Source organism: Strigops habroptila, chromosome 3 (assembly GCF_004027225.2).
Source record: "Strigops habroptila isolate Jane chromosome 3, bStrHab1.2.pri, whole genome shotgun sequence".
NCBI classification, from domain to species: Eukaryota; Metazoa; Chordata; class Aves; order Psittaciformes; family Psittacidae; genus Strigops; species Strigops habroptila.
Genome location: NC_044279.2, coordinates 16,499,705 through 16,516,834, shown reverse-complemented (window position 1 = coordinate 16,516,834; position 17,130 = coordinate 16,499,705). Strand labels below are relative to the sequence as shown.

Sequence of the window (17,130 nt, the reverse complement as noted above, 5' to 3'; positions counted from 1 at the left end):
ATTTATCAGCTATCCAAGAGACAGAAATGCAAGACACACTCATGGTATGCATCATCAAACCCTTCCGTCTTTGAAAGCATAAGCTAATAGACTAGCAAGTGAACTACAAGAAACTCAGACATAAGCGTATGAACACTATTACTTTTGCCATTGGAAAAATACCCTGTTCTCATGCATTACATGTTTACACATTTTAATTAACATTACATTTTTAGTTCAGAGATACCCTATGTAATTCAAGATTAAAGTCAAGCTTCTACCCCTGCTCCTCTAAGTTACTTTGCACTCCAAACACTGTATCAGGTTTTCAGAATAATTTCTGCTTATGAACTGGCAGAACTATTTGAAAACACTGTATTTTAAAACGTAGCAATCTTCCTAATAGAGTTACTAAGACCTATTTTTACTTCCAGAAAATAAAATACTGCTAAGTACTTACTTAATCTTCTCATATTTTCAGTCAACCTGAAAAATAATGGATAAAAGCAATCTGTTACATAGGCCAGTAGTGCACAGTTGTGTACATTTGGTATATTGAAATATTGCTGACAGTTATAAATTAGATGTTTGTGCATAAAGCTTCATTCTTGCCTGTTATGAAATGTGTTTTCAGTAACTAATACCGCCTACCTTGCATCAGACCAAAACTTGAAGTGTAAAAGCTCTCCAGCCTAATTAAGGCTTTGCCCATGGTTTGAGAGTTGTGAAAATAACTCTTATTCTACCTCAGACAGCAGATGAACTTCAAATTTCATGGTGTGGTCAAAGCATTCACAAACCTTTTGAGATGGTTCCACACTTCCAGTTTTATTGCCATGCTCAAATCACATAAAGGGTTGTAAAAAAAGAAAAGAGGAAAAAAAAGCAACTTGTAAAGTAGCCAGTAATTTCTCTCAATCACATTAAAGATTTACCTTCTAGCACTAAGAGGCTCTTCTGTTTCCACTGTATTCTCTTCTGGCTGAAATCTGAAGTCCTCAACATACTCCCCAAATTTGTCACAAAACCACTTCTGGAGTCTCGAACAGACTGTGTGACTACGCTTATCTATAAAGAAGAAACACTAAGTATCAGGATAATACTAGACAACACCGTCATCCAAAGCTTGCCCATCCCACACATCACACTTTGTTGGGAAGCAGACTTTGTACAGCTTTCCTGTCCTTCACCAACACTCTTCATGGAAACTCGCTATGCAATTTACTTCTGCCATTGCGCAGAAACCCTGACTGCACAAAGCTGGTAAAATAAGACTAAAGGTGACTCCTGCTTTGCTCTAAGCACAGCACAGGGAAGCACCACATCACCAAAAGTACAGAGATTACTTAAATATCCTAAAAAATGAGAATTTTTAGCAAACACTGTAAAAACATTTTCTGGTTAAGAGGTTGCTATAAACAAAAGACTGACATAAATCTCAGCACTCCTATTGTGCTGAAGGGTCACCTTGAGGAAAGCAATGTAAAGCAAAACATTCCTGAGCAGAGAGCAGGGCACTCACCCTGCAGCCACATGAATTTGACACGAAAGGGAAGTGGAAACTTCAGCAAGATTCTGTAAGAGACTTTTTTATTACCACTTTCTTACTGTTTATAGGCTATAAAGATTGTGTATGTGTGTAAATACAGAGACAGATATATATCCCTAGATAATGTATATGCTACTTGCTATATATAGAATATACAGTCATAATACTGCCTGGAAAGTCTTATATGGCAAAGTAATGAACTGATCCACGTTTTCTGCATGTCAGTTTCAGTGGAAAAATATAAGTATATGCAAATAATATAAGGGTAAAAGCCTTAAGGCAGCACAAATGAGCACAAAACTTTAAACTTTACCTATAACTCAGAAAATCGTTGTCTAGAAGGAACAGAGAGATTGTTCTTTAGAAAGATAAGTCAATACAGCAATGTCACGCGGAGGACACTGGTCACAACTGTTCAAGGACCAAAGTTTATACAGAACTCACTACGTTTAAGATATGATTAAACAGAGGCACGAAAGATTAATCAGCCAACTACAACAGCCAAAATGAGGCTTTTATGCATGTGGAGAAAAGGAACTGGTGCTTAGAAAACAGAATCAAACTTTTGCAGTGATATCTAAAATACCAAGGAATTTAGTGAGAGTTTACAGCTGAGACAACACTTCTACTTGAAACTAAAAACCTGTGAAGTAGCTTCCCACATGCTAATACTTCCAAAAGTACTGAGAAAGAAACTGAGTGCACAAGACAGAAGAAAATGGCAGGTTGTAGTTCACATAACAAAGTATTGACGTTATGGAAATTTAGGAGGAGCAATTCCAAATTTAATCTGCAGATTTAAAAGCTCAATGAATAAGTGTGGGGAGAAAAGCTTAAGTGTACCGAAAGACTGAGACCTGTTGCCTCAGTTCTTTCAGAAATCACTATATTATTGAATTCGTAATAAGCAGCAGCTTGAGAAATGTAGATGACAGCGTAGGTGTCCAAAAAAATAGTAACTCTTAAGCTTACTCCTTTTCCAGAATGTCTTGTCTTTTAGAAATAGGAAGCAGTAATACAGATAAAAGCATAAAAGACCTTTTGCAGTTGAGAACGAAATAGAACATTTTTTCTATGTATTACACCTGTTGTCTGGTAAGTGAAGGATCGGCAAGGCATGCAAGAATGATGAAATCAGGTGACAGGTTTCATTAGATTCCTAAAGGCTTTACAATACACAATAAATTCCTTGCTCTGGTGTGCAAAGTCAACTACAAAAAGTAAATGCACAACCACGTACAGTGAGGTAAGAAGCTACTAAAATGGTCTTTCACATTTGGGTTCTTCAGAAGCCTGCTTAAGGACCCAGCACGTTTTTCAGCAAGGTTTGATCTTCTAAGGTTCAAAAGAAAAGGGTGACAAAATCCAACTGAATCAAACTGCTAGTAGAGATCTGACCAAGATTACCTGTTCCATTGGCTTGCGTCTGTGGCTTTGCAGGTTGCTGAGCTGCTGGCACCTCTTCCGTCCTGCAGTAAAAACAGGAACAACATGAAATGCTATAGATGAAGACGATTTTGTTTTACCTTTTAGGTAACGGAAGCACTGGAACCTCCAGGGTTTCTATAGCTGAGATAATACAACCATGACAAGAGAAATCCAAGATTCAAAATATCCATTACACATTGCACTTAAGATCCAGAGAAATACCATCCACTGGAAGGAGAGGTGTGGTTTAGCCATTTCCTGTCACCAACAGCTCAATTTCATCTCACAACATTTTAAATAATTCAGTATCAACTTTGTTGCATTACTCATGCCTCTGTGTTGTACATTTATTGCAATGCCTGCCAGGAAAACTCTTCAGAGCCCCGATTTTTCCCACAGTAATAAAGGAAAAGGGATTCTGTATCACAAGCTGATAATCACAGTGCTAGATCAAAACCATTTCAAACCTTTCAAAATGAGTCAGAATAATATTCTCATCCATTAAAAGTGAACAGATTTTGGGAAACCAAATGCTTTTGACATTCTGCACATGTGCACAGCTTCAAATTACATCTGCACTATCCACAGCCTACAACTGCCAACCTGTCTTGAGAATACTTCAGGCTTCAGTCCAAGTGTCTTCAGCCATCCACATAGATATCCTACAGACAGATTTTTCTAATGAAGCAGCAGCTTTGACGACCAGCTGCAGCAAGCTTTACTTGACAGGGAGTTGTATGATTGAAAAGATTACTGCTTGAAACAGTGAATTGCCATGCAATTTCATTATCACTCATTTATCAGGCAGTATAGATGCTTTCAAATGTTCCCTTCATCTTTTGCTTCTCAGGAAGGGAACCAAGTGGGATGCTGGTCAAAAAACTGAGAGTGAGAAGAGGGATCCCACCGTATTAGGCAGGCTGCAGCAATATAGACAGATACATGGTTCTCCCTCCTGCTGTTCCTCTAGAAAGTACATTAGGGAAAGATCTCGCTGTACTGTCTGCACACAGAAAGGGCCATTGCTAATGTGTCTCAACACCAGCATACATCAACGGGTATGATGGAGGAACTACAGAACTAATTACCTCCCTTCCTAAGAACTCCCCATGTGTGAGCTTTCCACATCCTTGCTCATTTCTAAAAGGAACAGTTAGAAATAATTCACTGATTTATAAATTATAACTGGACACCTATCAGTGTGGAAAAGCTGAATTCAATGGTTTCTGCTTTCAAAGTCATTTGTTTTCATGCCTCTTCAAAACTTTTCCACACAGCTTCTGTATTTGCAACAACTCTTCTTTTCAAAAGCCATCTCCAATTCCACCAGTTTATGTTTTCTAGCTAAACATTAGCTTTGGTTTCTGTGACATTTTTCCCCAGTTTCTATACAAACCATGGGTTCCTCACCTAAAACCCCCTACCCAATTTGCTCTTTTCCTCACACACTTGCATCTCCTCCATTTCCAGCTCTGTCTCTCTCAAGACAGAAAGCGATCAACGTGATCGAATTTGCACAAACAATTATACAGCAGTGTCTTGTTTTCCTCTACCAGCACATCAGATGGTTACACCACATAGGTGGACATTTTCATCCACAATCTGTCGCTGTGTTTCATTGAGGCTGAAGACACATGTAGGTAGAGAGGAGGTAGTCATTCACAAGCAGGTTCACACAGGCAGGAGCCAGTGACTCAACCCACTCCAGCTCTGCAAAGGCACTGGGGTGATCTCACACCTGAATGGTTCCAGTGATGGAGCCATGATGGGATCCCACCACCACCAGCCATCAGAGCCTGCAGGCTGGATCTTCCTCTGACATGCTGGGATATATTTTCAGAAGCAGCACAGTGTCATTACTCCCCATGTTTCTCATCAAGAAAGAGTTGTGGATAGCAGCCTCACTGAGCTCCATCAGGAGAACATGATGGTTTGGCTTTGGCCCTTCCTGGTGCTTTTTTTTTTCATTTTTTGGCAATGTCTTACTTGCCATCTGCCTGTTACTCCTACCCCATGAAGAACCTGACCTTTACGAATCATCAGGTTAATGACATCTCATTACTGCACCTGTGACCCAGGTTATAATTAGCCACTTCAGACAAATTTGGGCCAGGAAGCTCAGAATTCATAGTCTAGGCTTGAGCACCCACTGGGAAGCTCAGTCCCAAAACCAGGTCACGTTGAACCAGCCGGCACATCAAGACCACTGACAGAGGGAAGGAATTAACTTTCCTACAGTTTACAAACCACTTTTCATGCCAGAGATCAGTTAAAAGCCTGGAAAACATAAATTGTCCCCAGGACAACAGAAAAAGCTGTGTTCCTAGGCAGGCTTCCTAACTGCAGACTGCACTAAAAAACCCAAGCTGCATGAATTCCTCTGGGACCACACTTTCCACCCACAAAAAGGGTGCGATTGGTAATGCCAACAGATCCCCAACCTGAGGCTAGGCTGTGTTTATGCAACTAGAAATTGCCCCTATTTAAAAGAACAGGCTGATTAAAACAGATAAGAGCAACCTCAGCCAGTGGAGAAGACAAACACTACACTGAAGTCAGGGAAGCATTTGGTCCTTTTAAAAACAGTTCACAAAGTCACTAAGAACAAGGTTTGCAGAAGTCACAGCTAGCTGTAGGTGTTGTTGCAAAACTTTTTTTGTTGGGTTTTTTTTTTTGTTTCCCTGTTCACAATTTGCAAAATAAGGCAGGAACAGCCCACGATTCACATAAACAAGCACTGCTCACACAGACTATTCCAAATTATTTATGCATTGTTCCACTGGCAAAATGTCACATGCTTCAGCTGTCGTAACAAATGCTGGGATGTCCTAAAGTGCGTCTATGGAAAAGTTCAACTGAAGCCATCATGCTGCTGCACACTCGGACATACAGACAGTGAACACCATGATAAACAAAACCACTAAAAATCCTCTTCTTCCACTCCTCCCTCCTCCCTGTGTGCAGCTCAATGAAAGAAGCCTATGTCCTTCCCTAAAAATAAAAATAATACAAATTCTAGATTATTAGCTCATTGTTTTCTCCCTGCTGAACCCTTTGCAGCATGTATTTATACAGCTACATGCACTGATATACTTCACAAATACTTTTGAATACTGCAACTATTAAAATCATTTCTTCCTTCTTACACCACAGCATGGTTTGGTTTTCAGTAGCAGTTCACTTCTGTAAGAAAAAGAGTACATGCAAACATGTTATATGCATACCTATTTAAAGATCATATGAAAAGTCACCTAACCGAAAAGCAGGGTGAATTTGGTTTTGTTGACCTAAGCAGAGATGATTTTCTGTTGTTACTTTGCTTAATAAAATTAAGTTTCCATCAGGTGTAAATTTGGCCTACTATGTATTTGACTGTGCCAGCCAATACTTTGCCTGTAGTCCTAACAGAAATATTTTTAAATGTGTACAGTGAAGTGCAAAAAGATATAAAGCAGGAAAGAAGAATTTCACACAATGGAGCACAAGTTAAGGAAAAGCCATAGGCAACCTGGCTTTTCTTCTGAGTAGAAACTGGAAATTTTTCAGTCTTATTCTGTTGTCATCTTATATATACTTGCCTGTCCCCAAAAGGTTGGAATATTAGTAAGACTACTTAGAAAAAGACTTGGGTAAAAGGGATAATTGGCTGTAATCCCCAAGTGCAATACCCAAGCTAACAGGGCTAGTGTAACCCTTAGGATATATAAATGGGAACACAGCATCAATGCGGACAAGTCATCCTACCTTAATTTAGCACTGGCATGCCTGCTAGAGATTTGCTGTTGTCCACAATCCAATAAGGCACAGATATTGACACTAATATTGATAAACAAAGACCTTCAAACTCTTTTCTCTGTAAAACACATATAACTCACAAGGTGCAGTGAGCCATACCAGACCCTGGGCCATTCTCATTACTCTGACAAAGGGCAGAATGATGGGTACCTCCCTGCAGAGGAAGACAGCTTCTCATCCTTCTCCAGGACACCCAGAAATGATGGGATCATTCTCATCCTTCTCTGCAGGTGACCTAGAGCCCAACCATACCTGCTCCTGGGAGAAAGCCTTTAGGCCTATGCCAGCACTAAAGCATGTGGAATTTGCATTTCAAACTACTTCTTCAAGGGAGCAAGTCACAGACAAAAAGGTATCCTGAAACATCGGTTTTATCTACCAACAGTATAAAACAATACTCATTGCTTTGTACTGCTGTTATCAAGCTAACTGATAATCTCAGCGTGGGGTTGGGTCCAAGTTTGTCCTCCTCCACTGTCCCCAGTAGCCCACTCAACCAGGCAACATCAGTTTAGACACAAAACGGAAGTTATGCATGCATACAGCCAAGTCAACCAGCATAGGCAATAAAAATGCACTTGCATGTCTCAGCTGTAGGAGCAAACTGTAAAATGTCAAATGCCAAAAATGCCAAAAAACCCCTCCAAACCCCAGATGAGAGCACTCCAGACCATCTTCCCAGTGCATGGTGATGGGGCTGGCTTGGGAACAAGACTCCTCCACAAGGACCTCGCAGAGCCCCTTCTAAGCATGCAGCTTGGCAACTCAGTGAAGACTGCACACAGACTGCCCTTGAAGGGAACCACTGATTTCGGAACATCAGTGCGACACATTAGCTAAAAAAATCCCACTGTACTAGTACTGAGGGTAAGAAGGAAGACCTAATTTATCTCCTGTCCAAAGCCTTGGTGAATCCACACTGTGAATACTGAACAAACTCAGCCCCTTCATCTTAAGACAAAACAGTTAAAGGATGGCAACTGAATTGATGAAAGGGATGGAGTACTCTATCAGGTGACACTGGAAAAGCTGAACCTCTTCAGTCTGGAGAGGAGAAGAATAAGAGAGTTAAAAACTGACTAAGGGTGGTAAATAAGCTGAATGCTGAGCCAAATCTCATAATTCTGTAACTGTGGGGTACTTTCGAAGGTACTTTCAAAACTTCTTGAAACTGAGAAATCTATTAGAAAGAAAGAAAATAAATTGCTGCTTTAGAGTGAAGAGTGGGCTTCTGAAACATTGCCTCCATAGCTACCAGATAGCTCCAGCACTTTCAAGAGGGCGTTAAGTAAACTCATGGATAGCAGGTGTGCAAACAGATATTGAAGTGTAAACGCAGAAATGTACCTTCTGATACCCCTAAATACAGGGTTTGTGGATGCTTATAAGGAGCAGCTGCAGGAACTGGGGTTGTTTGGCCTAGAGAAAAGGAGGCTCAGGGGAGACGTTATCACTCCTGTAGCAGCCTAGGTGGGTGTTGGTCTCTTCTCTCAAGTAACAAGCAATAAGACAAGAGGACATGGCCTCAAGTTGCACCAGGGGAGGTTTAGATTGAATATTATGGAAAATTTCTTCATAGAAAGGGTTCTCAAGCCCTGGAACAGGCTGCCCAGGGAAGTGGTTCAGTCACCATTCCTGAAGGTATTTAAAAGATGCATAGATGTGGCACTTAGGGACATGGTTTAGTGGTGGACTTGACAGTGTTCGGTTAACGGTTGGACTCAATGTTCTTAAAGGTCTTTTCCAAACTAAACAATTCTATGATTCTATAGGTGGAGGAGGTAAACAGAATACAAAAAGCAACTAGGCTCACATTTCCTATAAATAGCTCCTGTTTCAATTGCTACAGAATACCAGTGGACACAAGACTGCTGGCCTGACCAGAAAGGCATTTTTACACTGAGGATGAGTACAGAAGGAAGCAGAAGGCTGGGAAGAGTTTGTGTGGCACCGGGAAACCTCACATTCAAGCAAAAAGTTTTGCCTGTTTGTTCTTGCTTGTCACCTCTAAGTAACTGGCAGTGCTTAACACACATGATTACCAACTCAGCCTGCACTATCTCCTGATGACAGCAGTTGATGGTGAACCACAGATCCTACTGCTCAGCCAACTAATCTTAGCTACTGCTGAGGAAGATAACACAGGCAGCTATGTATGCAAGTGGTGTAAAACCAACAAGGCCATCATGAAACTAGGCAGACTAAGGAGAGACAACTTCAAATGTTATGATCTGCATCATCAAGGTGGTGTCCTCAAGGCTGAAAGGCCTTCAGGGTATGGAGATGTATGTTTCCATTTGTCATTGCATTGGCAAGGAAGGCTCAAGCTCCAGTCACTCCCATACTTTTAGGGTTGGGCTGTGGTACTGGGATGTCCTTGCTGCTGCTAGAACAGGAGTTACAAGGACCAGGTAGTCTGGAGACAACACAGGTTTGAAAAGAAAAAGCATATGCAAGGGCATTCAGTAGCACACAACGCATACTGATAGCTCCAGCTAGGTGAGATCCCAAACGGAAGACATCAGAAAAGGCAAAATGAAGAATATCCCCACTACAAGAGTGACAGGACACTTCTGTAGTTACGGGAGTATGTATGGTCAAGTAACTGAGGTACACGGATGTACAAGATGTACTTCTACAGGAAAACATAGACAGCTTCTCTCTGCGTGAGCTACTCATTTATTTTTAAGAGAGCCTAGACCGGAAACAGATGCTTTCACCAGAACCCCTCAGAGACAGTCAGAGACCTCAAGTGTCTTTCAGCTTTACAGTGAAGATATTTCTCTTACCTTGCTTCATATATTTCTCTTACCTTGCTTTAAGTACTTCATTGACTTTTTGTTCCAGTTCTAATCTCCTTTGCCGTTCCTTTTCTAGCTCCTGCCTTAACATTTCAGCGTTTGTTTCTTCTCTCAGCTTCCTGAGCTCCTCCTCTGTTAAAGGGGAAGAAAAAGATTTAGTTACCCTGAAGTATTTCTGCAAGAAAATTAAAATCTAATTGTAACAGCTTAGGTGGTTTTTTTCATCCGTGCTATACCAAATATGTTCACTAGAAAAAAGCAAGTAATCAAGGGCTAGAAAGACTTCATAAAACCCACACAGCTGTCCCATGTACAAAATGTTTCGTTACAATTGTTAAGCAAAGAGAAGAACAACTTTGAAGTTTTCCTTTCAATACACAATGTATCAAAAATAAGCCCTTGAGTAAAAGCTACCTTTTATCTAAACACAATGTGACATACCCTTCATTCCCCAAAGAACCAACTGGCAGGAACACTGTCTACTGCTAAATCCAGTGGTCATAACAAGAAAAAAAAAAAGCATCTGCTTTCTCCCCCGTGCCTATGGGTAGGAAAAAACCAAACCGTACGCTCACATAAAGTCACGCAATGCCATATAACCCTCTATGCATCAATTTCTGGCACCCCTGTATTTTTATAAGTCTGATGGTCCCATTATGGACCTGAGTATCTTACAGTTTAAAGAAGGGGCTACGGGATGAGGAATTATGTTCAGATTTTTACCCTCTTCCGAGGCTACAGTGTGCCCTAACTTCCATGTAATAATTTATATACACACACACACACATATATGCATACACACATATACATACTCTTACAAAATTTTTCATCAGAAGTTAATCTTAACTATGTATAAGGCTTTTTTGTGGCTAATTAGCTTGGCTTTTTTGTCACTCATAGTATCTTTGTCCATGTTATTTTACTCTAGAGCTACAACAGGGTCATCGTCACTGATCACTTTTCCTAGATAGGCATACAAGGGACATGACAAAAAGATTGGGACTCTCTTTCTTTTTTTCTTTGAACAAAAAATTGCTCTACATTTTGATCTCTGGGCTGGTTTTTAAGCTCAATCTCAACAATAAATAGTAGAACAGCAGGTGTATTTCAAGCTTACAGCAAACCAGAACAGAAAATACTTGCTAATTCCAGTATCACCATAAACACAGGGGTTCAGGCTTTACATCGTTTTACAAGGTTTGTGTATTATGTTGTATCCTCCAGCAACCTCTTCTGTTTTTCACATATTGCCTTGTAAATCTTTGATAATCAGTTGATTTTGACATCTGAGCCTCTCTAGCTCCAGTCATACGCATCTTGAGAAGGTCTGAAGCCCTAGTGCAAACATTCAGAGGAACTGATAAACTCTCCCCCCTCTGCAGGAAGCCCTTGTGCAGTATCTCTCATCATTTTATCCACTGTGCGAGTTAGGTGGTGGTAGATCGTCTGTATTCCTGCAGCACTAAGAGGTTTAAAGCACAGAATTAGGAGAGATGGGAAAAAGATACACAAAGTCAGAGGACAACATGACAGTTTCCATTGTGAGAGTACAGGCTGAACTCCACCAGACAGAAAGGAGCGCTGTCATCTCCCCACTGCTTTGTTAGTAACCACAGAAAGAAGAGTTGAAGCACAGAAACCAAGTTATCCTCCAGCAACTAAACCTGAAATGTATTCCCAAGGGTAGGGAAGGGAACTTCCGCTGTTGCAGCATGTATTCTCTCTTCTGTAAATAAATGGAAAGATATGGACATAAGGGCATACCTATATATGGAGCTGTTCCTAATTACGTGTCCACAAGGAATTTTAAATCCAACAGAAAACTACTTTTATAAGTAGCTTACCCTACTTTCAAGGGCTCGCCTTGTTCCAGAACAAGAGCATGCACACAGCTGAGGGGAAGCATCTGCTGCACGTCAAATGCACTGGTGCTTGTGCAATAGCACAAAGATACCACAAAAAGTTCCAAAGCTTGAAGGGATGTTATCTTCTCAAGACCATTAAAGGGAAAAAATTCTTCATTAAGCCCTTTTTTTCTTTTATGAGGCAGTGACTATGCATTGTGTGTACATAAGAAAACCACAAATAGTGTAAATTAACCTCAATGCCCCTGAAAGTTTACTCAGATCTTCCAGCTTCCTTAATTCCAGTTGGTCTGATTGCGCTACATCTTGTTCTACTAAAACCAAAATAAAACCCCCAGAAACTTGTCCACTAGGAAAAGCAATGCCAGAGATTCTTTATGGAAAGAGGCAGAGTTAAAGGGTACACAATGAACGGGGCAGAACACCTATAAATCAAAACAAAAAACCCCAGCATCCCATCATTAAGGATTGTTACAGCTTCACATTTCATAGCATTTCCTAGCTCTCACGTACATGACTGCATTCAAATCCATCCCACTGTGACCACTCTGGCCCCTCCAACTTTTTAAAGCAGTATTTGTTGCTACTCTGGCAGCAGTGTGGTCTGGCACTGTAAAACCTCAGGGTTTGGTTAAATATGCTGAAGTCTGCCAAGCAGCAGAAACCATGGAGGGGGGGTGGAATTCTTCCTTGCTTCCTTGCTCTCTCCCCTGAAATTATCTACAATTTCACCAAGCTGAACTGAACTTCCAGAGGATATTTCTCCAGCCCTGAGGGTCAGAACAAGTGAAGTTGGCCACAAAGAATAGAGGTCATAAACCCCTGAGAAAAACCCATAAGAACATTTCACCATGGTATCTATCTACTGAGCTTTACAGATGAGTATCTTCCTTGCAGATGAGAACAGAGCGCTCTTGGATTTCATCTTCAGACAGACAAAATTCAAACATCCTCCCCCCCACACACACACGCACACAAAAGGGTAAAACATAAATGGTCAAGATTCAGCTCCAAGATTAATCAGCTTCCATAATTTCCCTCCCAGGCATATCAATCACAGCTCCCTATCTCCTGCTGGGCAAGAAACAGTAAAATATTGTGAGGCTCGGTACACATCTTAACTAGACACGCTGGTGGTGTGAGCAGACATAAGGGTGACCTGGTTAGAAGGGGAAAACTACTAACAGAAGAAAATGTCTGCTGAAATACTGACAGAGAAAATCCCTGCCAGCTTGGCAATTAGGTCTAGGAACCAGAAGCGTCCTTGAGATGTGCAGCACACAGCGGGATACCTAGAAACTGAAGACATCCCGAGATATCACTGATAAGCACAAACCCAAGGAATTGTAACAGCAACTTAGCATCTGAAAAGGTGAAAAATAGTCTGGAAAAAGGGGAAAACATCCTCAGACAGTAAGAACTGGTAACTGCCATTGGCTGTTCTATCTGCAAGAACAGGAAAACAGTCTGGAAAAATAAAAATTGTCCAGAGAGAACAGAAAACAGCTAACAGCATCTACTGGTTGCTGAAGTGGTGATGTCCTACAGCTCCTTGTTTCTCTGTGATATAAAAATGATCTCATTTTTATCCAAAATGAAGCTTCCCTCTCAGAGAACTTCCTGTGATGCATGTACTTTTCCTTTCCTAAACAGGAAACTCTCTGCACAAACTTTCTAAGAGATCTTGGACCCTCACTGAGGAGGGTTTGGTTTGTCCTCCCACTTCTGGGATGGTTTGGCCCATTTGGAGATATGTCCAGTAAGATATTATTGTAAACATATGCATATGTGCAAATAAATAATTTATCATAATTACATCTGCTGCTATATTATTGATAAGTTTGCTTCACTAGAGATAAGCTTGTAGCAACCTGTAATATTATACAACTACTTGGTTGCTGCCACACTATTGATAGCTGCCAATAATTTGTAGCAGCTTTTATGTATTTTTTTTTATTTTCCACTCAAATATATTCACTTTATCCACCATAGATATAGTTGTTAGTGGTGATTTTTGTGGCATTTCTAGCAATCTGTAATAAAGTGGAAAAATTTAGAGTAAAAAGCCTCCATGTCCTTGTGCATTATAGAATCCTATGAACCCAGTCACAATCTCTATTTACCTGCAGACTGGGTAACGCCTAGGTCGTGACAGCAGTTGTGAACCTGAAAAAAATGCTTTAAAATCTCTCTAGCAAAGTCAGCTTTTAAAACGAACTTTAGAAGTCAGTGACACAAGGCAACAATAGTGTTTCAACTACATTAACCTGCGTATTATTGTGCTGTAAACCCTAGGAGAATTGACCCCATAGGACAGACCATCATCAGCAATGCATCCCACAGGTTACCAAAACCAGTGTATTCATTTCAGTTTTTCTACAGCATTTTCTCCTCTATTAGGTGTCACATAACTGCCACACCTGAACTACAAGGATTTAACCATTGAAAGATTTAACATTTCAAGAAGTTTAGCTGCTATCATGTAATTGCTAAAAGACAAGCTACCGAGCATTCCTTTGCATAATGACATGGCATCAGGCACTAGAGCAACTGAAACATTTCAGTTTGCTCCTCAGAATACACAAGCTTGTAGGAAATGTTTTGATAAAAAGCTTTTAAATACCAAAGTACTTAGTTCAGGTGAGACAGAACAAAGCCTGAGTAGTATTTAGAACACAAGGACGATACGTGAGGTTGGGAAGGCATGACAGCAGGTTGGATTTCTAATTCAATACTGCATGTGCAGTCAAGCGGATGTTTCCCTTAATGCACGGATTGGAGGTGGATTAGGGAGTCTCCTAGTAGCTGTTTTACATAATAGCATTCCTTTGTAGGCCTACAGGTACGCTGCAAAATCCCCCTCTGTGACACAGGGACCAAAAATTTCCTAGAGAGTGCAAAACACTGTTCCTAGACACTAAACTAGTTCAGCGCTAAATCTGAGGAGACTCAGTTAAAAACTAGAAATGCCAAAAAGCATACATGCACCTTGTCGCGTCTACATGGGGAAACACCAGTACTTAACAAGACAGAAATAACTCCTCTACGTCTATGTTAATTATGGCAAATCTCCTTACAACCCTTTGAACATTATCAGAGTTCAAGTATGTTGTTTAACTGGTACTAAACGCACTAAATCCCAGCCACACACCATCAAACTGGATCTCACCCACTGTGCTGACAGAGCCAGACGTTGGGAGTTTTCTCTGCCAGGCAGGCAACTTCTACCCTTGCCAGACTCACAACTCCTGCAGAAAGTTAGTATTTTAACTTTATCCCAAGTAAACCAACTTTGACATTAAGAACAAGATATTGGAAGTCTGAAACGCCTATTTTCATCAAAGACACCGAAGAGCTTTAGCCTTTATCTTAAGCACCAGCAGCAAATGGCAGTGCTGTGAAAGCCATGGGACAGCTCCACCACTAGTGATAAAACAGAGACATGCAATGAACATTGTCTGACCAATAAGCAGTGATAGAGGAAGGACCCACAATAGAAATCTCCAACTTGTTTTTTTCACAGTTACTTAGTAATTCATATACTCCTCTGGAGACAAGTTCACAATCCACAGCTATAACTGGATACAGCTTAGTTGTGTACTACTTGTTACCTGTTGTTCTAATCTCTGACTCTCCTTCCACATGGCTTATGTCCTCTGAACTACTGCCTCGATAGGAAATAAACCAACTCTGATCCAGAAGCAGTAGAGGGAAAGCTGAGTCTGAACCACCATCCTGCCTTCTCAGTGCAATATTAATTCCCCTAATACTATTATCCCCACCTCACCAGCAGAGTCTCACGTGAAGTGTTCTTCTAGTTCATGCAATGATGGAGACTGTTACAAAGCACATCATATTCGACGAGGTTGTCTTCCTTTGTGCAAACTGGTCTAGTCCCTCTTCCAGCGGTAATAGGTGAGGTTAGAAAGAATTAAAATGTCATTATTATGGTATGCACAAAATAGTTATGCTAACAACTAATTAGCAACTTTACATTTACATAGTGTTTTCGGTTGGGCTTTATTGTGTTGTAACAGACACAGGATCACTTCCCCTTCATTACAGAAGGATTTTAAATTAAGTTTCCTGAAAATATGTGAACTATCTTAAAAACCAATGGCTTACTGAGACAGATTCTCTTCTCAAAACATCAAGTGGGAAGTTTTCTATTGCTAGATACACTTTTGCCAGCTTAAAACTCATGAACAGTACTGCTGTTTTACAAAGTTTCGGAAATTTCAGAGACTAAAAATGCCAGAAGAGTTGCAGAATCCATCTGAAAGGAAGGGAGTTGCAAAAATTTTGTCATTATTGAAGGAACTGTTTTCACTCCTTGGTTTTGGCAGAAGTGAAACAGGCTATAAATGCTGAAATAGCGTCTGGCTTGTGAATAGCAGCGGGTTCTTTCAAGGCTTTTGTGTTACTAAACTGGGCAGAAAAGGGCAGGTTCCATATGGGGCTCCCGAAATCTCCAGCCGAGGTACACGAAAGAGACAGGCAAAGCAGTGCTGACCACTGTCCTGCCTGAGCTTTCTCACCCACTCTGCAATTCATGAAGCCAAGCTGGGCGTGTAGTAAAGGCAGAAGCAAGAGCACACCCCACCTACATAACACAATGTATAGGCTGCATCTGTTTGAGGCGGTGGAGGAGCTATAACAATACATCTCTGCCAGCTTTGGTTTATCAGTCCCACGAAAGGCGGTGTGACAGCATGTGATCCTCCTGGGTTGGGCTCTCCAGCATTCTGGCATATTCATGCCACCACCATTTACATGCGTTGTCCGGTGATGAGGGCAGATGGCACAAGCCCAGAGCAAGGACAAGCACAGGACTCCAGCCTGCTGCCGTGCTGTGCTTAAGTCACATCCTTTCCCTCTCCCCTGGTCTCGGGAACCTTGTGTTCTTGGATGTCAAGTTGAGAGTGAGCAAGAGCACAACCCATGTCCTCCACCAGTCAGTCTTTGCAGATGAGAAATGAAGGTCTGAATACTCCTTAGTCTGTGCTGAAGCCTTTTAAGCCCCAGACAACTGCTCTAACCTGCTCACAATTACCTTTTCCAGCAATGCTTCCAGGAAAATGAAGAATTTTGGGGGGAGTTTTGTCCGGGAAGGCTAACCATGAAGTCCATACACACAGTGTATTATGTAAGCATCTCTGAGTATAAGCAAAACCTTTCCTAAAGCTCTTAAGAAACTTTCTGTAGTTTTTGAGAAATCAGACCTACAGAAACTTAAAAAAATTATTAGTACAAAGCAAGTGAGAGTGGCTCTGGTGAACAGATAGCTGTGGTGAACAGGCAGCTCTGGTGAACAGACAGCTGTGGAGCAAAGCCTGGACTCAGCAGTTCTTACTGCAGCATCTCTGGGTGCCCAGGGAAAATGTTCAAGAAGATTCCACCAGTCACCATACACAAACCACAGTCCTCATCAGAGGAACTCCACATGCACAACGGATGCGTGCAGATCTCCCAGGGACCCTGTTAATGCCTGGGAGTCCAGGATTTTAAGCTGAAAGGAGGCTTAGGTGGATGAGTAAAGGGTGGAGAAAACAAGGGTAAGTTCCACTACTACAGCAGCTTCGTGCTCACCAGCATCAGCATGCTTTATTTAGGATCCCATGCTGCAGCATCAGGATCCCTTGGCCAGGCCTGACCATCTAGCAAGGAATGGCTACTATGGCCCATAGCTGGTACTGGGGTACCTCAGACAAAC

At 41.2% G+C, this 17,130-nt stretch overlaps 1 protein-coding gene across 1 annotated transcript in view; it reads right to left on the bottom strand.

The window, feature by feature from the left end:
* The window catches only part of GRAMD4 (GRAM domain containing 4), a 76,863-nt gene that overhangs the window by 20,557 nt on the left and 39,176 nt on the right, over positions 1–17,130 (bottom strand). Inside the window, exons 4-7 of the mRNA XM_030479357.1 lie at positions 9,564–9,684; positions 2,936–2,997; positions 915–1,047; positions 440–465 (exon numbers count right to left, since the gene is read on the bottom strand). Coding sequence (XP_030335217.1) covers positions 440–465; positions 915–1,047; positions 2,936–2,997; positions 9,564–9,684 — 342 coding nt within the window. The remainder of the gene's footprint in view (positions 1–439; positions 466–914; positions 1,048–2,935; positions 2,998–9,563; positions 9,685–17,130) is intronic.